This window comes from Berghia stephanieae, chromosome 6 (genome assembly GCF_034508935.2).
Source record: "Berghia stephanieae isolate SIO BIC M18660-M18661 chromosome 6, UCSD_Bste_1.3, whole genome shotgun sequence".
Lineage (NCBI taxonomy): Eukaryota > Metazoa > Mollusca > Gastropoda > Nudibranchia > Aeolidiidae > Berghia > Berghia stephanieae.
Genome location: NC_088365.1, coordinates 21,530,619 through 21,556,899, shown reverse-complemented (window position 1 = coordinate 21,556,899; position 26,281 = coordinate 21,530,619). Strand labels below are relative to the sequence as shown.

General features: G+C 35.8%; 2 protein-coding genes across 7 annotated transcripts; both read left to right on the top strand.

Moving 5' to 3' along the window:
• Positions 1–26,281, top strand: LOC144974667 (uncharacterized). Of its 6 annotated transcripts, none has more exons than XM_078917755.1 (11): positions 1–191; positions 1,907–2,115; positions 4,297–4,391; positions 4,860–5,028; positions 6,488–6,599; positions 7,275–7,417; positions 9,186–9,324; positions 10,167–10,308; positions 19,996–20,101; positions 20,853–20,954; positions 21,803–26,281. In XM_078917755.1, exons 2-11 carry the CDS (start codon positions 1,935–1,937, stop codon positions 26,092–26,094), a joined length of 5,481 nt encoding a protein of 1,826 aa, XP_078773881.1. In that variant the 5' UTR covers positions 1–191; positions 1,907–1,934; the 3' UTR covers positions 26,095–26,281. The 6 variants fall into 6 exon arrangements, with proteins under 6 accessions (XP_078773881.1, XP_078773882.1, XP_078773883.1 ...); XM_078917756.1 differs by having other exon boundaries at positions 1–220; XM_078917757.1 differs by having other exon boundaries at positions 7–224.
• LOC144975535 (uncharacterized) lies at positions 15,008–16,884 on the top strand. The gene is made up of 2 exons (XM_078919697.1): positions 15,008–15,144; positions 15,802–16,884. The coding sequence occupies exon 2, from the start codon at positions 15,820–15,822 to the stop codon at positions 16,882–16,884; it is 1,065 nt and encodes a 354-aa protein (XP_078775823.1). The 5' UTR covers positions 15,008–15,144; positions 15,802–15,819.

Below are 26,281 nucleotides of genomic sequence, written 5' to 3'. Positions count from 1 at the left end.
GCAAACACGATACTAATGAAATCAATCATCTGCCATTTACACTTAGCAGTTAGCAGAGAGGGTAGTTTCGATTTGATTTTTTTTAACGTACCTCAATGGTACGTTCTCAAACGTTTCAAAAAGTATAACACAGGATCGTTTATAATTTTCTGCTGGATGAAGAAAGTTGATGAAATCTGAAACATCCAACTGTAATTACTTATTATTTACGACTGTTTAAGTAGGTACTTTGGCGTAAAAAATTCAAATTGGATTGAGCTCAATGAAACCTAGATATATCATTTTAAAGTGCTTTTCAACACAATTCTAATGATACCAAAATTGTGAAAATCAGATAAGCAGAAGAAAAGTTATGTTAGTTTAAAGGCTGAAAAATGGTCTTCTATTCGCCTTTGTTATTTACTGACGGACTTTGTGACCTGAAAAGTGTTGCATTTCCGGTAGTAACCACCATTTGGATTTCAAAACTGGTCTAAAATGGCCGCTAATATTTGAGTAAGGATTTTGCTGGAACGAATTTCATGGATGCGGTATACAACTTTCCCCTGAATTTAATTTTATATAAAAGTTAAGATGTTAAATAAACGAGCCAGCATGAAATTTTGATTTACCAAGTTCTAATCTTTTAATTATCCAAAGCTAAGTTATACCCTATTTTATCCATAATCAAAAGTTATACTAAATTGTCATTGATTTTAAAATAAACTACACCAAACGATAGAGTAATTTCTCCTGAAGAAAATAAGACATCAATCATTAAAATTCATCCATAAACAAAAAATCTATGGAACTTTTTCTGAGACCCATCACTCAAAAGTCCAAAAAATCGGGTCACAGCCACTAGCCCATTTATCGGCTCCCTGCTAGAGGGCCAAATGGACGTTTACCAAAGTACCTAGTTTAAGAAATAGAGACAGACATATTATGATATGTACAAAAAAAAAAAAAAAAAAGAATTGAAGTTGGAAAGTCTCTCACTGACACTTTGATAAAATTTTCTAACTCAAAATTTCATAATTTGACCCAGTCAAGTGGATGGTACATGAAAAAACATAAAATTTGATGCCTTATTTGTTTCTCTACGACTAGCGGTTCTAGGGTTATTTATATTTTTCTGTTGAAATTTTTAGTCAATTTTACAGTTACGGTGAGAATCTGTGATCTCACTGATGCCTCAAAACCAGCGTCTCGCGGCGATCGGGAAAGTTTGGGTTTTGCAGTCAACATGGTCCACTTATCTTTTTCAGTAATTCGGTTTCAATTAAAAAAACAAATGGCAAGTGTTGGGTATCATTTTAAAGGTCAGAAAATAAGCTTTGTTTTCATTTAAATTATTTTCATATATAGAAAAAATTAAGGTTAAAGTTAAATGAAAATGGAAAAAAATTTGAGGCTTTTGTCCTAAAAAGTGGGGTTGATGGCGAGTAAAATAAAATACTGAGCGAGTGTATCAATTTTGATTAAATTTGGCAGAGAGATATATATATACATGTCTCGGGATAACATTTTAAAAAAATCCTTAGAGCCATTAGGCCTATGGAGCTGGAGGTAATACCGGTTTCTAAAGCATGTAAAGAACAATAGCAATTGCTTGCTACCCTCAAGATAGGATGCCAGTTATTGCAAGTACTTTCCACCAGATCATAAGGAAACCAGCTATCGAATCGCTGTAGAAAGTCATAAAAAACGCATAAAAATATTATCGGCTCCATGCAGGATGAAGCAAGTGCTCTGCCAACTGAGCTACTATCAGACCCTGATATGTCTGACAATAATCACAGAATTTTTCATTGTCACTTATTATTCTTCGGGGGGGGGGGGGGGGGGGGGGGGAGTTTCTTGAATTGACTGAGTTCTTTCAGGGAAATTGGTGCTATTTGTCAACATTTCATTCTTTTTATTTTAGAGGAAAACAGGTCTCCAATCCACACAAAATGTCGGTTGCCCATGTTTTTGAAGATAAATTACGCACAGACGATGTACATATATCTGAAAGCATAAACTTCAGTGGCCTCCTGCTTTCAGCACCAATCCTAGAGGGTTTGACAAAATCAGGGTTCAAAAGACCTTCCCCTATTCAACTACAAGCCATCCCATTAGGTCGCTGTGGATTAGGTGAGTAAATGTTTACAATCTAATTCCCATCTTTCTATCAGCTGTTCCCAGATGACTAAGACAAAGGGTTTCTTAGATGTGAGCCTAAGCTATAGAATTTGGGCGGGGAGGTACATGCTGTGTCTTCTATCCCCCTCTACCCGTTTTCCAATTGTTTCCTGTCGTTGTCTTGGAATGATATTACTTAGTTTTGTCCGGACCCTGTCCGGAGTTCCTTGGCTAGGAGGGAAACAGTCGAATGTATAGTTAGGATTTTGGGAGATGATATTTTTTTCCTTGTAAATCATCTCTCTATTATGCATTGCATTATGCTAAGTTTACAAATTATATTATTTGATTTGTAAACATTTGAGTGTATTCCTCTTGGTTGGGACCTGTGCTTGTGTCTGGATGAGACTTTTAGGTGATCTCAAACTAAGTACTTTGATAGTGTCCTCTTGGAATCTACATCCGTTTCCTATTTGAACCAATTCCCCTTTGTCTCACCTTTTCTTTTGTGCTTTAATTGTAATTCTAGAACTTTTTGCTATCCCATTTTCTTCCTTTTTACTGGCGCTGATGTGACCTTAATGTGTTGCAAGCGCCGTAAAACCCTTGAAAACAAAAACAAACATAAGCTATAGAATTTAGATTTTGTAGTAAATGACTTGACTCACTGCATCACCTTGGTAGGATACATGACCTCAAACTCATTAAATTTATAATTGGTGTCTTAGGTCAATTGTTGGATGAAATATTCGTTAATATTTATAAAATTGAAAGCGTCACACCATGATAAGTCCAGGCCTCAAAGCCATACACATATGACCCAAACCTGAACACAGCTTGCCATACATAATTCGGGACTATGGTTTTCAATTTATTCATACCTGCCAACACTTCTGTGTTTGGCGGACTCATTCCTATTTTAACATTTCCTTTCCACTATTCTGCCATAGTCTCTTAAATTCAGATTTTCAAAATTGATGATAATAATAATAAGAAGAAAAATGGGGGGCTAAAAAGGTGAATTTAAAAAAAAAATTTTTTGTCAAATGGGAGATAAGTAGGAAAAATAATTGCACTCCTTTCCCCCTTCCCCATTCCATTACCTAATACATGTGAATGTCGTTTTGCCAGCTGTGCCCGATTGTTGTCTTTATGTGTTTGGTGGCAAAGTTGGTGGTAATTTTGATACAGAATTATCCATTGTTTAAAAAAAAGGATTCCTATTTTTTGTCTCAAATTCCTGTTTTTGAAGAGTTGGCAAAATGTCATTCATTGAATTGAAGATCACTCTCCCAAACATTTTATCTCAAAACTCACAACTGATTTACTGGGCTGGCCGATGTATATCACCATCAGAATTTCATTTAGTACATCAGCATCAGCATCTCTTACCTGCAACCACCATCACAGCATTGTCACTGCCATAACCACCACCACATCACTTCTACCACTGCCACCACCACAGCTTCGCCATCATCACCACCATCACTAGAGCACCATGTCTACAACCAGCCACCTCTTCCGCAGACACTAGCATCAATCCAACATGATTGTTGTCTTTTGGTCATTTCTTTGAGTGTTTTGAAAGCAATGTCCTTAGATATTGCAATTTCTGAGCCTTATACTAATTTAAAATGATCAGTTAGTTGAGTTTCTTGATAAACCAGTAATTTTGTAATTACTGTAGATTGCTGCAAATGAGTGAGAGTAATGAAGATCAGAGTATTTTGATTTGTGTTTGGTGTGGGCTTTTATATAAATGTTTGTGCAGTGCAAACTTTTTTCCACGCGTGCAGACAAAATACACTTTTTTGCTAAAAAAATACACTTTTTAGGATCATGGAATACACTTTTTAGGATCATGGAATACACTTTTTAGGATCATGGAATACACTTTTTAGGGTCATGGAATACACTTTTTAGGGTCATGGAATACACTTTTCTTTTTGGGGAGGTTGGCAGATCGGTTGAGAAGTTCTATTTTTGGTTATTCTGTGACATCAAAAATGCATCTTACCTTATCCTTGAAAACAATGCTATATCTTGTATCTTTATTTAATTTTCTTTTCGTAACAGAATCCATTTGTCCTGTACTCATTCAACCCTTTTCCTCAGGCTTATATAAGGCTGAGTGGTATTATTCTGTGTATAAGTCATATATTTTTTTTAAAAAGATGTGCTTTTTTTTTTCAGATTTGATTGTCCAAGCTAAGTCAGGCACTGGGAAGACATGTGTTTTTACAGTCATAGCATTAGAGGGATTGAATCTACAGACAGATGCTTTGCAGGTGTGGAAAAACATTCCAATGGGTCATGTCCGATTACTTCATTCAATTTTTGTTTTCTTTTGTTATCTATTCTGAATTGCGTGTCACACAAATTGTAGAACAAGAAACGCAACTGAAATGTGCAGTTGTCTGCATGACAACAGACATTAACAAAAACTTTGTTTATTTCACCTGAGAAACTGATTGTTTTGTCTATTTTTAGAAACATTTTTGATTGAGAGTCATTTTTATGTCTTGGTCTTGGTTTGCAAATTATGTTTTTCTTTTTTTCTTCTATCATTTATTTTTCTCTTCACATGATTGTGATTTTATTTCTAGAAACAATTATGTAATCAACTAGACTTCTTTCAAATATTATTGATAACGATATTGAATATTTATATACGACCTAATTTCAAACCATTTTAACTTTCGGCGCATTATTGATGACAGTAGATGACTTCACAAATTTTGTTTCTCCTATTGCAGGTTCTCATCCTGGCTCCGACGAGGGAGATTGCCATTCAGATCAGGGATGTTGTGAACTCAATAGGATCATGCTTGCCAGAATTGAAATGTCATTCATTCATTGGTGGGACCCCTCTCCACGAAGACAAGATATCCTTGAAGCATTGTCACATTGCCACTGGAACTCCGGGTAGGAAGTTTAGAGACTTGAAATTTATCATGTGTATCTGGTGGTTGAAGAATAAGTGCGGCTATGTGGTCTAGTGGTATGACACTCGCTTTCGGATTGGAAGGTCCTGGGTTCGAGCCTCGTGCTCGGCGCATAGTTGAGTCCTTGGAAAAGGCTCTTTACTCACATTCTCTGACCGTACTCAGGTGTAAAATGAGTACCTGGTCATTAACAGCATTGTCTTTGTCCGAAAAATTGTAATATCGCCTAACAGGCGTTATGTCCCCTCCTACATGTTAAATGTTGCTGTTGACCAGGGACCCCTTGTAAAGCGCTTTGAGCATGTTTAGTGGATATTGCGCTATATAAAAGCTCAATTTTAAGATAGTCTAGCTAGCGCTTTGCATTGCACAAGCATTCACTAACCAGACTGGGTGCATGTGACAAGATATATAATACTCTTGGCGTATGAGCAAGCGCTACATCGGTTGAATGGCTGATGGTGAATATTTGTGCAATTGGTAGCGCCACCTATGTGAGCTTTGTGTCTTGATTTACCTCACCTTAATAATAATAATAATAATAACATATACTTTTTTCATCCAAAAAAATGGAAATTCGTGTACAGACGTGCATGCATTTAAATGTATAAACACACAGTTGAGAATCTATGGTGACAATGTATACATATATATTAGGAACACGTATCAGCAATTGCTGCATTTTTCCTCTGTACTTCAAACCCATGTTCAAATTTATCCTGGATTTTGATGATTGTGAACATGGTTGCTATGGGAAATCCTTTTCTTGGCAACAATGCCCTTCTTCATCATCGTTATCTTGTGAATTTCACCAAAAATTTGAGACTTTTCATCAATTGTCAGCACCTTCTCTTCAGCATGGTTGGAGTTGGAGTAGACATGATTTGTTTTTTGTATGCATAATCAGCACCTAGAGATGTGTTCTGACAGGGCTGTGCTTTAGCCTACATGCCCTGAGGGGACTGGATATCATTGGTTGGCCAATCAAGCAGCTTCATTGGCTATGAGTACGGGATATCATTGGTCAGAAAACAGTGTTATTCATTTACAGGAAAGTTTGTATTGACTATTGATATTTAGAAACTGAGTACCACCATATCATTATATTACTGTACAGGGTTTTTACTGAAACGTATGTCATTATGGTGAGGATTTTTTTTTTATTACTAATGACATATGGGGGGGGGGGGGGATGAGTGATGAGGTTTTGGGCACCATGTCATGTAATTATATGTTCATGACGATGTTATAAGTGTGTTGTTCTTATCATTGAATTTCTGAAAGCTTATTGTTTTCATCATTTGGGGATCTCATGATATTCATGTGACTCAGGATTGCTTGATTGTCAAGTTTTTTTGTTGTTTTTTTTTTTTTTTTGGGGGGGGGGGGGGGGTCCTCACTTTCTTTTTACTTTGAATTTCATGATGTCATTCACTAAGGTCGGATCAAGCAACTTATTGAGTTGGGCGTCTTAAAGACACAGAGCATTAGGCTATTTGTTTTGGATGAAGCCGATAAATTGTTAGGAGGAGACCTTACAGAGACAATCAAGTAAGTCAAATATTCATTATTTATTTTCATATTGTCTCATTATCTCTAAATGTTTATTTTGACAAGCTCAAAGTATAAGTATTATTTTAGAAAATGACTTTGTTTGAAAAAAGAATAAAAAAGAAGAAAGAAATGAATTTGTAAAAAGCAAGCTAATTCAAATTGATTCAATGTATTGAATTGTAATGATAAAAGAAACTGGCTTAATCTTGATCCGGCTTGTGATAACATCTGTAATAAAGATTGTGACTGTCACATCTCAGCACCAGTGAGTGGAATATTAAAAATGTTTATCGGGTGTCAGCTAAGTGACTAGTTTTCAATTCAGAAAAGTGAGTGGAGCTGGCACCTGTGTTGATAACAACAAGAGATGAAGTGAGTAGGAATGTGCAAGAAGACAATAGAGAATTAAAAATGTCGCGGTGGTGATGGGGGTTTGAACCCGCGACCTTACTGGTACGACAACTCCGCCTGGGCGGGGAGAGCATGACTCTAGTGTATGAGCTATCCACGATCCCAAAAACCCATCACCACCGCGAAATTTTTATTCTCTATTGTCTTCTGGCACTTTCCTACTCACTTCATCTCTTGTTGACTAGTTTTCACAAAGTTTGGATTTTTTATTTTTAATTTTCAAGATAATGTTGTTTTCTCTTCATTATTTCACTTTTTCAGTTGGATGTATTCATCACTACCTGGTAACAAGCAAATTCTGGCTCTTTCTGCTACTTATCCTGAAGTTCTGGCTCAGCACCTGACTCGTTACATGAGGAATCCAACATTTGTGAGGCTGAATATCACAGATCCTGCACTAATAGGTATTGTTTGTTTAAAAGAAACAACCGTTCACTTTATTTAATAAATAGACTATGTGTTTCCTTTAAACTTGAAGACCAGAATGAAAGTCTTAGAAACATATGATATAAGTACCCTTTTATACGGTTGTGAAACGTGGACGCTTGACAAATAACGTACGAGGAGGTTAGAGGCATTTGAGATGTAGGTGTATAGAAGAATATTGAGGGTATCATGGACAGACAGGTGTAAGAACGAGGAAGTGTTGGAGAAGGTGAGAAAGGGAAGAATACTGATCGATAACATCAGAAAGAGGCAGTTACGCTTTCTGGGAGGAAGACAAATAATGACTTATCTATATAACCTAAGAATGGCCAAATGTGACTTAAAAAGCAACACAGATTTCATGCGCACCACAGAGGATCGTGATTCGTGAAGACAGCTGACCGGCAACATTCTCAAGTGCACAAGCCACGATGGTTGATGATGTGTTTCCTTAAGGGCATTATTTCTAAGAAATATAAGGACACATGTATATAAGTTCAAGGGGGCAAATACTCTTACATCTGGAGGACCCTTGTTTGAATCCCACTGTCAGACTCATTTTATCCTTGAGCAAGAAACTTTTAACCTATTGCTCATTTTGTGACGCTGTAATGCGGTTTACACCTGGATTATCTTGGGATCCCCTCTCTCTATCCCTCTCTCTCTCTCTCTCTCTCTCTCTCTCTCTCTCTCTCTCTCTCTCTCTCTCTCTCTCTCTCTCTCTCTCTCTCTCTCTCTCTCTCTCTCCCCCTGAGATACACATTGAGGGAGAGGAGTCCTTTAGACGGCAAACAAAGTGGTGGATGGACAGCCCAACATTAATGAGGAAAGCTGAGAACAGATCTGGATGGAGGGCCTTTACTGCAATATCATATCTCCTCTACAACCACCTCAGTCATGAGATGAGGTGGACATCCTTATCCGAACCAGCGACCACCTGAGCTCTAGCCCTTCGGTCGAAGCGGACATCCCGAACAATAGAAATTCCTCAGGGGATGAATAAAGGGATTATTTATTTATTCATTTTATTATATTTTAAATTTTAACACAAACATTCTGTACCTTTTGTATAGAGTTTTCATTGTGCACGCTCTAATTACTCTTCTTTGATAAGGCATCCTGAGTTGATTCTGGTCAAAGCTCTTGGGATTGATGATCAATTAATGGGGAGATATTTAAAAAATCAAAACAAATAGTACCGTGTTCAATGCAATTTTGGGAGTGACCCACAATTAATATAGATATTGCCAAATTATTGAGGTGTTCATGTGATATGTACATTTATTTATTTTTCACTTCTTCAATCAAAGTCATACTATGAAATTGTAATGTCATCCGGATTTTAAATTGACGTCTTATAGATTTAAGCTGAAATATTGTTATTGTCCACTGCTGATCATGAAATAAACTTGGAATAACAAAGACACACTTGTGACTTGTACCTGATACAAGTAAATTCAGTCTGTGAATAGCCTCTGATCTTATACTTTATATTGAGTGGGTATCTTTGAGGAAAAAATATAATTTAAAACAAATCTCTTTGGTCTGTCATCGTTCAATCAATTTTGAATTTCCAAAAAATGTATTCTTCTTAAGCTATTCTTCTATTCCACCTATCTTGAGTTACAAACACTTTATTTCACTCCTTTTCCTTTTTAGAAAAAAATGAGCCCAGAGCTCTCTGGAGCAAAGGGGCAATAAAATGATGCTGCTTTTATAATTATTACTGTTATTGATTACTTCCAGGCATAAAACAATACCATGTGATAGTCCCTGACAGTCCTTTACCCAACAAAGTGTTTGAAGCCAAAACTGAGGCAGTCGTCAAGATTTTGTCATCCGTTTCATTTGAACAGTGTCTTATCTTCTCAAACTTACAAACAAGGTAAGATGATTTGACATGGATAACTTTGCCTTTTTCAAAGATTTGACATGGATAACTTTGCCTTTATCAAAGATTTGACATGGATAACTTTGACTTTTTCAAAGATTTGACATGGATAACTTTGACTTTTTCAAAGATTTGACATGGATAACTTTGCCTTTATCAAAGATTTGACATGGATAACTTTGACTTTTTCAAAGATTTGACATTTTGAATTGTGTATATTTCTCATAATAAAACAGGAAGTCTTCTTAAAATATGAATTTTTAGTTCTCTCCACTTTAATCTTTCTTTTATTTGGTTACTTGGCTGTCTGTGAAAAAATGTTTGCACTTTTTAAGTTTAGGTACATATTATACAATCGATTAGGCTGGACTGAGAGGTGTCAGGATTAATCAATGGAATAAGAAATTCTTTGTGGGAGGATACTTTTATCAAGTACAACTCCATTTGTATGCAGTGCTTCCTCCAAATGCGAAAAACAAAGTTTTTATAAACTATTATGTGTAATTGCATTTATACAGATTTTCAAAGCCGGTCAGTCAATTAAAATTTATACAATTTTGAAAACAAATTCATTGCAATTGAAACTTATTAGTGTAGACCGCTGGTTACAAAACGTCAATGTTGGGTCATGGTAGATGATGTCCAAGGATTATTAAAGTTGATTTGATGAAAATGTCTTCCTTTCAATGTACAATTTTTCTTGTCTGTGATGCAGGTTTTTAAATTTAGTTCCTAAATTATTAATTAAGTAGACTTGAAGTAGAAAAACCTTTGGATTCCTTTTTCAAGAAAAGTTTTCAGAAGGTCTTCAACCATATTTTTAATACTTTACACAGAGCCCAAGGTCTTCAATCAGAACTACAGTCAAGGAATTGGCCCACCCAGTGTATAGCAGGTTGTCTTGACCAGAAGGACCGGTCTTTGGCAATGCAACATCTCAAGGCATACACATGCCGCATTCTTATCTCCACTGACTTAGTAGGTTGATAATTGTTGAGCTTCATGCATGTTTCAGGGCTGCCAAGTGTCCTGCATTTTGAGGCTGTGTCCCGCCGTCCCGCTTAAGGCAAAAATGTCCCGCATTTCCCTGAATTGATTTTAAATGGTTTTTTTTTTTTTTTTTTTTTTTTTAAATAAAGTTTTTTCTTTGCCTCCACAGCTTTTTAATTTGATCCCTTGCCCCTCAAAAAGGGACCAGATATTTTTGGCACTATTAAGAAGAACCGTTTTTCTAGTCACCTTGGCACTTTAGTGCTAAATTATTTGTCACCATACATGCAGTTTGCTTTAAGTTTTGATTTAATTTGATTTTATCACCATACATATTTCTTACAATTTGTGGAGTGCATTACTACCATCCATATGCCATATCAGATCACCGTTATTATTCCATTATCACCACCTGTCATGATTACTCATGATGTCACCTCCCCCCCCATCCAAAAAAAAAAAGTGTCCTGCATTTTGGCTTTGTGAACTTGGCAGCCCTGATGTTTAAATTCTCAATTGGAGGGGTTATATAAATATTGAACTTAAGACTCTCTGGGTGTGTCCAGCATTTTTATGGATCTTTACAGTTTCACTTTTTTAAATGTTGTATTTAAATGAATTAAATTATGGGCCGAAATGAAATCCTTTTCTTTTTGCATCTATAGGCCTGCCAACTGTCCCTGTTTCTCCATGGTCATCCAAGATAAACGTTTACAAAAAATCCTGTATTGAATTTCTAGTATATGATTTTTTCATAATCATTAATCCAGGATGGCTCTGGAAAAAATGGAATTTCTTAGCTGGATGTTTGCCTGGGTGGCAGATAGAATAGGGGAATGGGAATCAGATATAAAGGCCAGCGGTGAATAATAAACAGTCATGGACAAGACTGAGAGACTTATCATTTGGTCCAGATGGTAATATGACATTCGTCATGAAGGAGTAGCACTCCTTCAGAACAAGATAAGAGCATCCACTATAATTCAATAGAAACCTATCGATGAAAGACTGCAATGTATGCAAGGTTTTACTTCAAATTCTGCAAATTGTTTGTTTTCGTAATCTATGTACCAATGAACAACTCTTATGAAGAGGGAAAAAACAAATTTAATTTTTGCTTACAATAATTCTAGAAGAAATACCTCCCCATGATATGATTATCCATGTTTGAGATTTCAATGCTGGATAGACCTGGATAGACATGAGTGTGATGGTTGAGAAGATTTTGCAGAGATGATGGACAACAGAGAAGAACGTTTAGTTAATTTTGTGTGAGGAGAACAACCTGGTCATTGGCAGCAGGCTTTTACCGCATCAGAATATCCATAAACTCATCTGAAATAACCAGATGATTGAATCCAGGGCCATAGTGACCACATCATTGTTAATATATATAGAATATGGCGGCACTCAGTACATGATGTGCAGGTAATGCACTGAGCTGATATTGTAGGTGATCACATTTTACTCCTATTGAGTCTTATGAGAACAAAGAGCAAAAATTGGAAACACTTGAAGCCAGCGTTTCGATTGTTGTACAAGTATTGGTGCAATCTCATGAATGAAACAGCCCACTTAACATCGGCTTCATTGATTTAAGAAGGCTTTTGACAGTCTACACCACAGTTCATTCAAGAAAATTAAAGAATCTTCACTAAGATTGCCAGGCTCTCGGGAACCATTCTGGATGCAAAGTCATCCATGACAACAAGCTTACAGAACCATCGTGGCTTGCGCTCTTGAGCACGTTGCCGTTCAGCTGTCTCCACGAATCACAATCCTCTGCGGTGGGCATGAAATCTGTGTTGCTTTAAAAACCACATTTGGCAATTCTTAGGTTATTTAAATAAGTCATTCTTTGTCTTCCTCTAGCTCTCTTTCCTTTGATCTTCCCAGATGTTACCAACTTTTCTATTCCGTCTCTTTTCCACACATGTCCCAGAAACCGTAACTGCCTCTTTCTGATGGTATCGAACAGTATTCTTCCCTTTCTCACTTTCTCCAACACTTCCTCATTCGTTGATAGCCTCAACATTCTTCTATACACCCACATCTCAAATGCCTCTAGCCTCCTCGTACATTCTTTGTAACCATTCAACATTAAACCCAGCATCAAACAAGGATGCGTCCAGTCCCCAACATTCTTCTCCCTGACAATTGACTGGATCATGGGCTTGACTATAGGAAATAGGAATGCAGTGGTTGCTGTCTTCTTCAATGCTCAAAGACTGTGGATATGCAGTTAGATGCACCCAGTCAAACAAGCTCAAAGATGTACAATAAAATACTTGCATCCGCATCCAGACTAAATATCAACATCAACAAAACACAAATTCTCAGAAAGACTGATTATCAGTTGGTCCCATTTCACTACAGGATGTAACAGAATTTAATTATTAAGGCAGCAAGGTGAATCTAATGGAGACTGTTTACCAGACATCAATCCATGCTTCAGCAAAGCAGGCCAAGCCTTTGGGAGGCATAGGAATATTTGGAAATTAGCCAGCCTCAGGGTCAAAACAAAAGATGAAATTTTAAAGAGTAATGTCCTCAGTGTACTGCTGTATGGATCAGAATGATGGAGGGCAACAAATACAACAGAACAGAAATTGGAAGACCAAATGTCGTCGAAATATCCGAAGAATCTTCTTGCCCAATGTCATTAAAATTGAGGATCTTTTACAGAAAACTAGAACGGGCACAATTTCAGACACCATCATCCTCATCCTCTCCCTTTCATTCTTCTTATTTACCTTTGAAGTATAGTGAGCATTTATGGTGTTCACTGTATGCTTTTACAAGTACAAGTACATGCTGGTAATTAGTAAGATTTCATCATATTTTGACATGGGGGTTCCGATGTCCTTGATTATAGTTTGAAAAAGTTGGCAGGTCTGTACCTAATTCATTGGTACTGGTTGTCATGGCTGTCATATTTAATTAGGTATCCCAAACTACCGCTGTGTGGCAGGCGAATTTGCCGGGATCGATCAAAAAGTGGGGTGTTAATATCTGTCTCTCTCTCTCTTGAATTAAACTTTATTTAATAAAAAAAAGGATAATATTATATTTCAATATCTGCTCTACAAGATGAGCTAAATATTTAAACTATTCAAGCTATGTGAACTTTTTAACAGCTATTCAAAAACGCTCTCATAAAGAGATCCGATTGCAAATTTTCGCTGTGAAAACTGCGTACCGATCGACCGAAATTCGGGTCTCGTCACAAGATCTGCTCGCGCTAAAAGCTGAACGGACCAACAGCTGTGAAATCAAGTGTGGGAGAATCTCCTTTTAATGCCCTTTCGTGTGGTGTAATTTTTTCGTTTATAAACACAACAAAAATATTATTAAAATTTAACTGAATTTGCCCTATTTTTGACTGAAAATTTGACTCTCTTAACGGTTAATAAACGGCGAAAAAATTACACCATAAAAATCTGCAGCATTTGAAGGCTATAATATCAAAAATCCAGCATGCTGGCTTGATTCAACACATAGCGCCATCTTTAAAAGCAAAGCCTTTGTTTCCGCTTTCTCTTTCTCTCCTACCGTCCGACGCGTGAGTTGATACACTGCCGGTGACCGAGACCGATTGTATTGTAACGTTTCCAAACAGCCATCTAGAATAGTCAAAAGTGTTTCAATTATGGACATGGACTTACTTGAATTATGTGGTAAGTAAATCTTATTGTTTTTTATTTTATTATGATCGGTGTTTGAGTAGATCGAAGCTTTTCTCTATCTTGTCTTAATCTTATCATGATACTGTTTGCTCCACTCCACTAACTTTTCTGAATTAATGGATAATGTTTGTATTCGTGTTCATTCATGAAGGCTATTATTATTATTATTATTATTATTATTATTATTATTATTATTATTATTATTATTATTATTATTATTATTATTATCATGATTATTATTATTATTATCGGAGCCCACCGATCGCTAAGAATGAACGTGTCATTATCACTGATACTTCTAGATGAAAAATAAAATAATAGAAACTGGTCGTGTCAGTGTCCGTCCTGACTGCTAGACTTGTGCTTGTGATTGTGAGTCCTACTAGTACTAGGAAATGGAAAGTATCACACTATCGACGTCTAAGTCTAGTTGTTTCTCAATTTTCTGAAATTTAGATTAATTAAGTCAAGCTCATTCATTAAGAAATTATTGACAATTGGGACGAAATCTGGTGCACATTGTTTGATCTTATAATAATAATCTTAACAGGATTGCTCCATTCTTCATCAGGTGTCATCAATGAGTAGTATCCAACTTGTTTGTTTTTCAATCGTTTTTTAAAGATCCAGTTTCACCCATGCCATGATTGATGGAACTATTACTATTATAATATAGTGACTCAAACTCCAGTTTAAATTTAACTTTTAACCTTTTACTGTATAGACTACTTGGTAGAAAGGCTTGTTTTTATTTGATGCTATGGGATTGACTTGGTGATGGTTGCTTGTTTATAATATAAGTTTTAGATTTATATTAAATTCTTAAATCCTGCCTATTTGAATTTGACAGTTGAGTTTTGATAGATAGTGTTGATGGTAATGAGTAATCATTTAGCGCGTTGAGCTTGTTGAAATACGGGGTAAGGCGGTGTATAGAAACTATTTATTATTATCACATCTCAAATAAGTTTGAACATTTTAATTCTCCATTTTCAGATGACGAACAAATGAGTCGTCTCAGGGCTTCATTTTTGATGAAGGGAGAAAGGTCGTAGACCTGCACTCCCACCTGTGCAAGTGACACCTGTTTGTCCAGCTTTATCATCTGCGCTTTGAAGCCAAAACGACAGTGTCTGAGGTAAGGTTTCTATGAATATATGACACATCTGTTTTCGTTGTCACAGGCCACCATTATATTTTTTTGATAAATATTTTGGTTGTTTTTGATGTTTTTTACTGCGCTAATATTATCAGTACAGTGAGGCTAAACCAGCTTATGATTTGATTTTTTGTTGTAAAACACAAGGTCCCGCTATGGAGCTTTCAGATTCATATAAGTTCATGATGGTTGCCAGTAGATTTTATTGTTAACATGTATGGTTGAGTTTATTTGGGTTTGTAGTTACAAGTGACTGAGTGACATAGACAAGTAAAAGACGTGTTTATGGCTCTTTTTATGATATAATTTAAGCATGCCTGCAACAGTCAGCAATTAGCAATGGGCCATGTGCTGTTGGTATAATAGCACTAGTTGAAAAGGTCTTTACTAGGTTAGACAAGACTAGATGTTTGCTATGGAATACAATTAAATTCTAAACCATCCCTGTGTTCCTCTCTCGAGCAAAGTATATTAATTTTTTCATACCTAATCCTTATCTTTTTTTAAACTTGTTGGATTCTGATGTATTATCAAGGGTTATCTTTTTGTATAAGGTTCTATTTTTTTTCTGTTCTAATATACTAATGCATTAGTTATAAGCCCTTCAATATTTTCTGGTTATTTTTTCCCTTCTAGGTGGAACAATGGTTCTCCATGTTAAGTCCAGACTCAAGTTATCCTGTCAATAGTATCTGGCAAAAAATTTTGAAGGTGGTGAAGGCGGCAAAAGGGAAAGATAAAACGTTTTTGAATGCACCTGTGGATCTTCACCACCTCAGTGATGCCCTCAATGCCATTGGTGTAGACATGACATTGGAGAAGAACAATTTTAAAAAGACTGTTGTGTCAAAGGAAATTGCTGTGGACCTCGGCAATTTTCTCCTGAAACATGGACATACTTATGGAGACTTCCATAAATTTCTAGGAGACATATCGTCTTCTCCTGTAATTTGCACGAGAGAGAAGTTGCGAGGCATGTATCTCGCTGCAGAAACAAAGAAGGGGAAGCTGATAAAAAATATCAGCAGGGACCCAGCAGCACTTCAGGCATGGCTCAGGAAACCCTTCTTTCCCTGTCATCTGACGGAAATTCAGCTAAACTCTCCTCCTGCCACAGCCACAAAGCCACCCTCGTCATCGCCACCACCACCACCCCCACTGTCATCTACTGTTGACTGGCCAGCACTGAGTCCTCAGCCAACCGTTTTATTTCCTTCATCTGTACTACCATCATCGAGTCAACCTTCTACTTCTACTAAGATTCTCAGCTCACCACCACCGTCGTCTACTGTTAACTGGCCAGCACTGAGTCCTCAGCCAACCATTTTATTTCCTTCATCTGTACTACCATCATCAAGTCAACCTTCTACTTCTACTAAGATTCTCAGCTCACCACCACCGTCGTCTACTGTTGACTGGCCAGCACTGAGTCCTCAGCCAACCGTTTTATTTCCTTCATCTGTACTACCATCATCAAGTCAACCTTCTACTTCTACTAAGATTCTCAGCTCACCACCACCACCACCATCGTCCTGCATTTCTACTGTATCTGGTTCTACCCCTCATCTCTCCACGAATATTAATTCTCGGAATGTGTCCACACCTGATTCATGTTCAGCACCACTACCGTCATCGTCATTCACTTTTGGTTCTACCCCTTACCCTCTACGTCTGTTTCTACTCAGAATCCAGCCAAACCTGAATGTACCCCTGCATTGATCACTTCTGTTTTATTGCCAGAATCTTTTTCAGAGTCCCACATCCCACTTTCTTCCACAATTGTTAATGTTGACCATGTTAGAAGATTATCAAAGTCTGTCTCTTCCAAAAAATTGTTTTCATCTATAAAGTCGATTCATCAGAATGTAATATTTTAAAGAAAGAAATTTTTAATTTAAAATTAAAGAACAAAACTTATGTCCGATAGAGCGGCAAATATGAAACTTTTAAATAAAAAAATTCATGAATGGCGTAAGAGTGTTTTGCATGATGAGGAATATAGACGGTCTATGTACACATTTTTTGTATTGTAACGCGCATTTTTTGCTTGGTCTATCTAAAGCTGTTGAGAGTGCTGTGTTAGAATTTGAGAGGGATGTAATTAAAGTGGGGGGTTCACTTGGGAGGGACAGTCAGCAAAAGTTTAATCATTTTCAGTCTAGTATTGGTAAAGAAAGTGCAGCCTTACGTGCTATAAGACTAACTGCAGAAGTATTGGGACCTCGGGGGGGATGAGAAAAATGGGGCAAGGGAAGAATGGCTAAATTATTCTGAAGCTAATAATATTAAGTCTCAGTTTTGCAGTTTTAGAAGTAATCGTTTCAATAATATATTTGAAAATGCTCATGCTCTTTTGTACCATCATAAACATGTTCTTGATTTTCTAGAAAATGAAGTTTCAGGTGACAATTTAAAGCTTCAAAGTATTGTTGCAGATTTGAGGGATAGTAGGGTAATTTCTTTAGTTGCTGCTATTTCACTGTTTAATCTATCACTGGGCCATACTGGGAGTTGATGAAAAGTAAAATTCCTTATGGGTCATTCCCCTCTTATGTCAAAAAGATTGATGTTATTTTTGAGAAATTTATTTGTTAAGGATGATTACTGATGATGAGGCAGAAGCATCTTTTTTGTCAACTGCTGTTAAACGAAGAAGGGTTTCAGATTCTGATGTTGATTGAATAACACTATGAGATTAAATTCAAGCTTCAGTTTAATTACAAAACCAGATAGAATGGACGTTTCAGGTTTCTCCTTTGTCAACAAACAGGATGAACCAAACAGTATAGATGATGTGGTAGTGCCGTTAAGTTGAATGCGTTTGTTGGTAAAGGGGAAACACGAAACATCCATTCTTCTATCTGTTTTTATAATTAAATTGAAGCTTACATTCAATTTCACATTATTTATCGCTTCGAGTAGCAACATTTACATTATATTGATTAATGAAATTATGTATCTATTTCCATCACTTTACATTTGATCAGTGACATGCTTTGTTTAAACAATTGTTGTTTCTCATAATTATGTACCTATCATGTAGCTTTTCTGATTATTACATATGTTTTATTTACTCATCATGTTTAGCGTCAAGCAAGATGGCTTTCTATTATTTCAACATTTTTAACACGTCTGAGTGTACTTAAACACTTTAATATGTTTTTTTTACCTGGAAGTTCGTATTCATACAATAAGGGAGTCCAATATAATGTCTATTTCTATTTAAACATTTTATAGATGCATTTAAAATGTGTATAGTGGAGAGCCAATGATAACCCTTATACTCATACTGATGTTGGGCTATTAGACCATAATAGCAATATATAGTCCGTGTTTAAATTAATCTTTATCATTTATAGGCTATGTGGATATGATCAGCTTCCAGAGTCCGCGTATGTATAATCTGTTATTAGATATTATATTGGACTCCCTGTATGAATATGAACTTCCGGGTAAAAAAACATATTAAAGTGTTTAAGTACACTCAGGCGTGTTAAAAATGTTGAAATAATAGAAAGCCATCTTGCTGACGCTCAACATGATGAGTAACAAGAGCGCTAAGATAGGTTTGCCCGGTGTCTGTGCATTTATATGCATTAAAGCGTGTCCTTATACCGTTGCCTTAGTTATATAAACTAAAATGTGTTAGGGCAGGGCGTTGAATTTTAGGTTGATTGTTGAGGTGTCTCAAAATATGTACTTATGGATAGGTATAAATTTTCATGTTCGTGGGTTGCATTGGATATTGTATGCTTTTGTGTACTGACTTTTTTGTCTAATGTTTTTATTTATTTATTTTATTTGATCGACTGTGCGCCACCAGTAGGTGCAGCATTAACTTCCATTATTGTGTTAGGTCGTGGTATGAATTTTTGACTTTTCCCCCTTTTTTGACATATATTTCTGTTGATTTTCGAGAGCTTAAATCTTGATTTCTTCTCATAACTCTGTTTTTGTCATTCTTATTGTGAAAAGGACATAAATTTGGATTCCCCATCCCTCAAATCATTTGTATGTGAAGTTTCATAGCCATATCTCATCATTTAAATTTTTTGTAGCGGAAACACTGTTTATTTCTCAAAATGTCTTCCTTTGGCGATTTCGGCCTTTTTTCGAATTTTGAGACGTAAAATCTCAGTAATTATTGCCTCTATCTCTCTGAAAAAAATTGGGCTTACTGTCTGGTGCCAGTTCTAAGGCTCAGATAAGTTTCATGCCTTAATTTAGATTACTGACGAGTCTGCACAGTGCCGAAGATGGTGCATCTGGCGATTTCGGTGAAATTATTTTCACGCGGGTCATGTTTTTTCTTGATTTTGATGCTGTATAGTAACTGAATTATACTAGGTGAATATTTGTTTGAGTATTTTTCTTATTATCTATGTCCATGGCTTGCGATTGCTTGCAAATTATTCAATTTTGTTATTATTTTGTTTGTTTTGATGCACCTTAAACTTGCTGTTTGGTAGCATGTTCTGTTGGTGTACGAAAATTACAAGTTATTAAATAAATAAAAAATTCGTAACTTTTTTATTTGTTGTCCGATTTTAATCATTTAAAGACTGTTGTTCATGGTTTGACAATCTGTATTTGTTCAATTCAAAATAACAGCAGTTTTCTGCAGTTGAAATTTTAGTTTGGGATACCTAATTTAATCTGTAATTATCAAACAGATTGTGTTTTAACATACTTTTTGAAGCTGAAAGATAAAAGAAAAAGATACTGGTTGAGTGGTGAAAGCACAGAGATTTCCCCTAATTATCAAATAAATTTTTCTCTTGTATTTAAGCTTTTTTTTTCTCCACTTATATATTGTCTATTTCTCTCCAGACTTCAAGAGGTATTGATGCCGATAAGGTCAATATGGTGATCAATCTGGATGTACCCTTAGACCACGAAACATATTTGCACAGAATTGGCCGGGCAGGACGTTTTGGTTAGTTTTTTGGGTTTGTTTTTTTTAATCGGTTTTGTTTTTATTCATTTTAATCAAAATATGAATTCTATCACTGATTATTTGTAAGTATATTATATAAGTATTACTATTTTTATTTTCCCTCTTTAAATCTTATGAGATGGTATTATGTACATTAATTGCAGAACTTTTTCTATTAGTAAAAAAGTAGAACTTTTTTTTTGACCATTTAAAAGGTTTAATAATGTAATATATTACCTTTTATTATCCTTTGCACCTTTGGGTATCTATGAATTTTTAAAAATTTTTGTTGTGAAATAAAAGTGAAGCTGTTTTCATTTTTTTGTTCCTTAACTTATGAATTTCTATGTCAGAACAAGTATTAATAATTGCTTCTTTTACAAATTCACTTAACTATTACTTGCGATATAATGATGACCACAAAGAAATTTCCGATGTGATTTTTAAAATCGCTTTTTGAATAATCAAAACTGTGGTGGGGATTTTGAGATTATTATGCATAAGCAGATTTCTGGTTCTCAATATTTGGTGCATGATGATTGGTCTGTTTATTTATTTGTTTACTCATATATTTATTTATTTGCTTTTTGTTTTGTTTTTTTAATAAAAATTATTGTCCATCTGTATACATATGTAGATGTCGTTTATATTAAAAAGAGTAACCGCTTGAAATAGCTTGGTTGTCACTTAATATAATATTATTTCAACCATGATTTTATAATTGGCATACGATTTTTAACTTTTTAACCAGGAAGCCATGGTGCTGCCATCAGCATAGTGAGTAAAGGAAAACAAGAAAAGGAACTGTGGGCTGTGGAGAGGAAGTGCAAAACTCATATTCCTAAATTACCAGGTAAGTCAGAATGTTGGTTGACTGGGAAAAAAAATATAATTTAATAACAACACTGTTATTACACCGTTTCCAAATGAACTACAGTGGTTAATGCCAGCTTGCAATATTACTCTCATAAAAAAAAAGAAAAATCAAACTTACTGACATTTTATGATTTTGTTAGTCTACCACAAGTTTTTGGAATAGGGTGTATTGGTAGATTCGTATATAGTGTAGTCATTGACACTGTAACTTATTCTCTCTCGTCTGTTATGTTGACTACACATATGAAATGTTAAATTTTGTGAAAGTTGAAGGCATCTCCTCAGACAAACAAATGAAAGGATGCTTTGCATAAATATTATTATATTACATAGCTCCTGCAATAGATGTATGTATAGTCTTGGTAGGTTCTTTCATTTATGGAGGCCACTCATGGCATCTGTTTATCGGAATGCAGCTTAATTGGGCGGTCCTATTCCGATTAAGTGGCTTGCACTGTTTACTCATTGTTAAAATACGAACATAGGTCAGTGGATGCTAATGGTAATCCCTGTGCATGCGGTGGAATGGGTCTGACTGGTAATCAGGAGGTCTCAGGTTTGACCACCAGTTGAGGAAAGTTGAGTTTTTGGGATTATTTTTTTTTTCTTCTTGCCTTGCTTTCACTGTATTATAGACACCTGGACAAGTGCCTGTTCCCAACTGTTTCAATTTCACATTTTCAAAAAAAAAATTAAAAAGCACAATTTCACAAGCTATCTTGGAAAAGAAAAAGATTAATTAATAAATAGCTGATCATACACTCACAAGGCTATACCATTTATTATTTTGTCATAATTTTTTTTATTTTCTTTTTTTGATTCAAGATCCCATTCCAAGTGACCTTGCAACGAGATTTGTCGCCCTGAATCTATCTGATATGGTCACTACAGAGAAGATCATCACTCAAAATGACTTGTCATTCAAATCTCTTTCAACACCAGAAGAAATTCGTTTTGGTAATGGTGGTACGATACATCAAGAAAGTTATGAAAGTGGGAGAACAGATATTGATGCAGAGAGTAGTGAAAACTGTTGTAAAAATAATGCAAGCAGTGAACCTACAAATGAAGAAAACTGTGGTGATGATGATCGTAAAATTGGAGATGTAGCCTCATCAAAGAATTCAGAAATTGATTTGTGTACCAGTAGCAGTCTGGAGTTTTTAAGTGCTTGTGAAGAAAAAAGTCTAGAGGAAGACAACTGTGAGTTTCATTCCGTTAGCAGTTTGACAGATGTGTGTGCTAATGAGAAAAATAATCAAATTCCTTGTTCAACTAGCATAAAAGAAGGCAATAAAGCATTCAGTCAAGACAATGAACATGCACTTAATGGGTCCCAATTGTATTCTGAGAAGCCTGCCAAGTCATCATCTTTAAAATGCTGTACTGTTGAAAATGAAAGTAAAAGTCAAAAAGAAAATAGTGATGGTGGTCATGAATGCTTGAAATGTAAGAAATCTAGGAAGACGATTTATACAAATGAATTGGAAAAAATGACTTGCTCTTGTGACACAAATGAAAAGGACTCTTGTCAAGATGAATTTTCAGTGGTGGCCACAACTGGAGAAGATTTAGCAGGATCTTTTACTTTGAGTAATGACAAGACTTTGAGTGACTGCTTTTCACTCGTTAGCAGTTCAGATCCACATAGCAATGGTGCTGTTTTTGCTTCAAGTGAGTGTTCTGGAAAAGATAAAAGCAAAGTTTTGACAGAGAGAGTTCAACCAGGTGATAGTGCTAGCTCTGGTACCGATAAAATCCTGTTGGCAAAGCATCAAGGCTCTGATGATTCCATACAAACATTAAAGACTTCTCACAAACCTCGAAGACAGAAACATCCTCGACCATTTGCCCTTTCAGCCTTTTTAAAGGGACTTAATGAAACTGATTCAGAGAAAGGCGTCTCTGAAAACAGCTCACAATCATCAAATGTATCAAATGCCGGTGTGAAACATTTAGTTGGAACTGAAATTGCCCCAGAGCAGATTTCAGTAAAAGATTTGGTTTCTGACTGTGAGATAAATCATGTCAAAGAGATACAGGAGTTGGAGTTGTGTCCAGGTTCAATTGATGAAACAAAATCATTTCAGTGTGTAGACCTTTTTATTTCAGAGCCTTATGATCTATCAAGATTTCAAAGAGACAGCACAGGAGAGGTTTGTTATAATGACAAGGAGTTTGACCAGCACAATGAAATGACTCTAGTGTGTTTAAGTCAAGCAGAGAAGAATATTGAAGAACCTTTTCATCTGAAACAAATAGAAATGATGTCCATGAAGGAATCATTGATAGTTGAGGAAGAGATTCATCCATCACTAAATGAAAATGATTTTGAATCTCAAAATAATAATAAATCTACAGGGGAATGCTGTAAAGGTTCTCGTGGATATTCAATGTTATTCCCTAAAAGGAAAAATCCTAAAAGTTTTTCTCAATTGCAGGAAGACTTTGAAAATTTTTGTCTTAATCCAGGTGGCGTTAGTAACAACAAGGTTTGTGAATCTTTCCTTAAACCCTTACCAATGATTGATATGCAAGAATATAATCCAAAAATTGCAGTTGGTTTCCATCAAAGCAGTGAATTTTCAAAGATGGCGGACATGAAATTGGAAATAAAGAAATTGGTTGAAATAGCGAGATCAGAGCGTTTTGAAAACCCAAATGTTGTAAGAGACTTTCTTAAAAGAGTATCATTTTCAGACTCAAAAGAAACGCACAATAACCTGAAACACACACAACAGCAAGGCAAAAATAAAGTAAGTAAAAGAAAGAAAGGAAATGGAAGATGGAATGAAGCACATAGCTGGAGAAATAGAGGTAGTGATGATTGTGATTGGCGAGCAAAGAAAGGAAACGGTGAAGACTGTAGAAAAACAGTTAGTTCCAGCTCACAACTCAACAAAGATTTTGATGTGTTGCTGCAGCAGGAACTATTGTTAAAAGGGAAGAAAGTTGTAGCAAGTGATGAAAAGAATCAAATAAAAGATGTGAATAACATTGACCAAAGTAGTCATGTAGGGAAGAATAATGTACAAACAATAATTAGATGTAATCTTACAAAGGAAGCCAAAGACAATTCCAAAATCGAGCCTGATAGTTTCCGTGGTGCCAGACCAAAACAGTTACAAAACCTACCAATTGCCAGAGACAATATGACTAAATCTCCGATTAAACGTCCTGCACGGGCAAGCCCTGACAAAGAATGCCAAATGTTGGACAAAATGCACTCAGAAATGTTGCAAAGAAGGAAAGAAAGAAAAGAGAAAATGGCGGGATTAAAGTGTCAGGCAGCAAGTGGTGATGGATGTCTTGGTGTTACAAATCCAGTTGATGACATTCTCAAACAGAAAATTACATCGTCTGTCTCAGAGGTTTGCTCCAAGAGTGATAAAATTGATAAACATACCATAGCAGAAATTCAGTTTGCTGAAAATGATGTTAAAGCAGTATCAGGTGGGGTTATTATTTCTGCATCCAATGCTAATATGATGACATCAACCAAGACAACTGTGTCAGAATGTGATGTTGTGTCAGGTACATGTCTAGATAGCTCTGTGACCAAAGGCAGGTCTTTTGGAAGTGATGGTAAGACTGTGGAAGATTGTGATGTTGCACATGAGAAACATAAAAATAGCTCTATGTCAGTAACAGAGACTGTCGAAAGTGATGATAAGACAGTATCAGATAATGATATGAGACCTGAAGAGATTGTTCATTCTGAAGTACATAAAACACAAAATTTGACCTTTGATAATATTCAATCTGAACAAGTATCAGTTGGAAATTTAATTACCAAGGAGAATAAAATAGCATCATCTGCCAAAGCTAATGGTGTATCACAAATTCTTGATTCTTCTCATCAATTTCCCATGAAAACTGGAGACTGTACTCGAGCTAAGAGATCTGTGCCACAAGTGAATGTTGAAGTTAACGATATTGATTTGAAAGGTCTTGACCTGTCATCTGATTCAGGGGATCTAGATTTGACTCTTAGCTCAAATACCGATGTTTCCGATATTGATGTCTCTATAATTTCCAGTGATGAAAAAGTCAAGAAGGTACTTGCAGCAAGGAGATTAAAGTTTACTGCATTAGAAGAAAGCAATAATAGAACTGTTATGCAAAGTATTAAAAATGAAAATATGAAAGACTCGGGTAAAGTCTACAAGCGACCGCCATCTTATCATCACAGATCGAAATCTCATCCCAAGAAAAATTTGAAGTCTCGAAACATTAAACCAGATCAGTTACAAACTGAGAAAAAAGGGAAAATATCTGTAGTCGTGACAGATGTTGCACACTGTTTGTTAGAGAGTAACAAAACTGATCCTGTAAAAGCTAAGAAATTGGAAAATACCTCGTCACTAGCAAGGAATGAGGAGCACGATGACAGCACTACCAGCCAAAAAGCAAACATACACAATCTTGAGTTGAATTCCAGCAACAACAAAAGTATCTCTGGGGAGACTTTGTTATCTAAAACTTTATATCATCAACATATATCCAAGCCATCAGCATTTTTGTCATCAAGCTTATCATTTCATCTTTCTAACACAGAGAGGCAAAGAAAGAAGCATATCAAAAGCTCGAAAGGTTATACAGAATTTCATTTATCTCAATGCACCAAAACAAAATCAAAACAAAAATTGACTGAACACTCTCATCAAACATCAATGAAGGGAGAAAAAGTTGATACTCATGGGTTCGTAAATTCTTGTTATAACTGGTTTTGGTATTGGCTTTCTCTTTACCATCATTCCATCAACCACTCTCAATGGAGCAGCAATTTGACCTCCATCAACCCTGTCTATCATCAACTCTACCACTATTATTACCACCACCACCAACACCATCAACAACACAGTCATCATCATTACCACCAGCCACCACTATCCATGAGGCCTTGGCTGCCTCATTATTATCACCATTTTCATCGAACTACGCAACATCTTCCCCATCATTACCAATCGACTCCAGACTGTATGAGACACTACCATAACTGCAATGATCTAGCAGTGGCCAATTTCCAACAGAAATATATCAGACACATGGCTCATGTCATGAAGGAGATGACCGATAACTTTGCTTGCCATCAGAGTGAGACAGATGAGAGTTAAAAGTAAAAGGGATTATGAATCATGAATGAAAGATCATTTAAGGTTTGGAGAAGTGTACATTTTTACCAATTTGTTTAAATTCATTAATTCGTTTTTTAGGACTTTTTTTTTTTAGAAAGAAATGTTACACTTTTGTTATTTTTTCTGCCAGTTCTTTAACGGATTAAAATATATATTTTCCAGTCAA

Excerpts from the sequence above, each read along its gene's own strand:
- LOC144974667 (XM_078917754.1), top strand. Across the intron at positions 4,392-4,859 it reads TACAGACAGATGCTTTGCAG|GTTCTCATCCTGGCTCCGAC; the intron begins GTGTGGAAAAAC and ends CTCCTATTGCAG. Across the intron at positions 20,955-21,802 it reads TCATATTCCTAAATTACCAG|ATCCCATTCCAAGTGACCTT; the intron begins GTAAGTCAGAAT and ends TTTTGATTCAAG.
- LOC144975535 (XM_078919697.1), top strand. The coding sequence starts at position 15,820 with ATGTTAAGTCCAGACTCAAGTTATCCTGTCAATAGTATCTGGCAAAAA.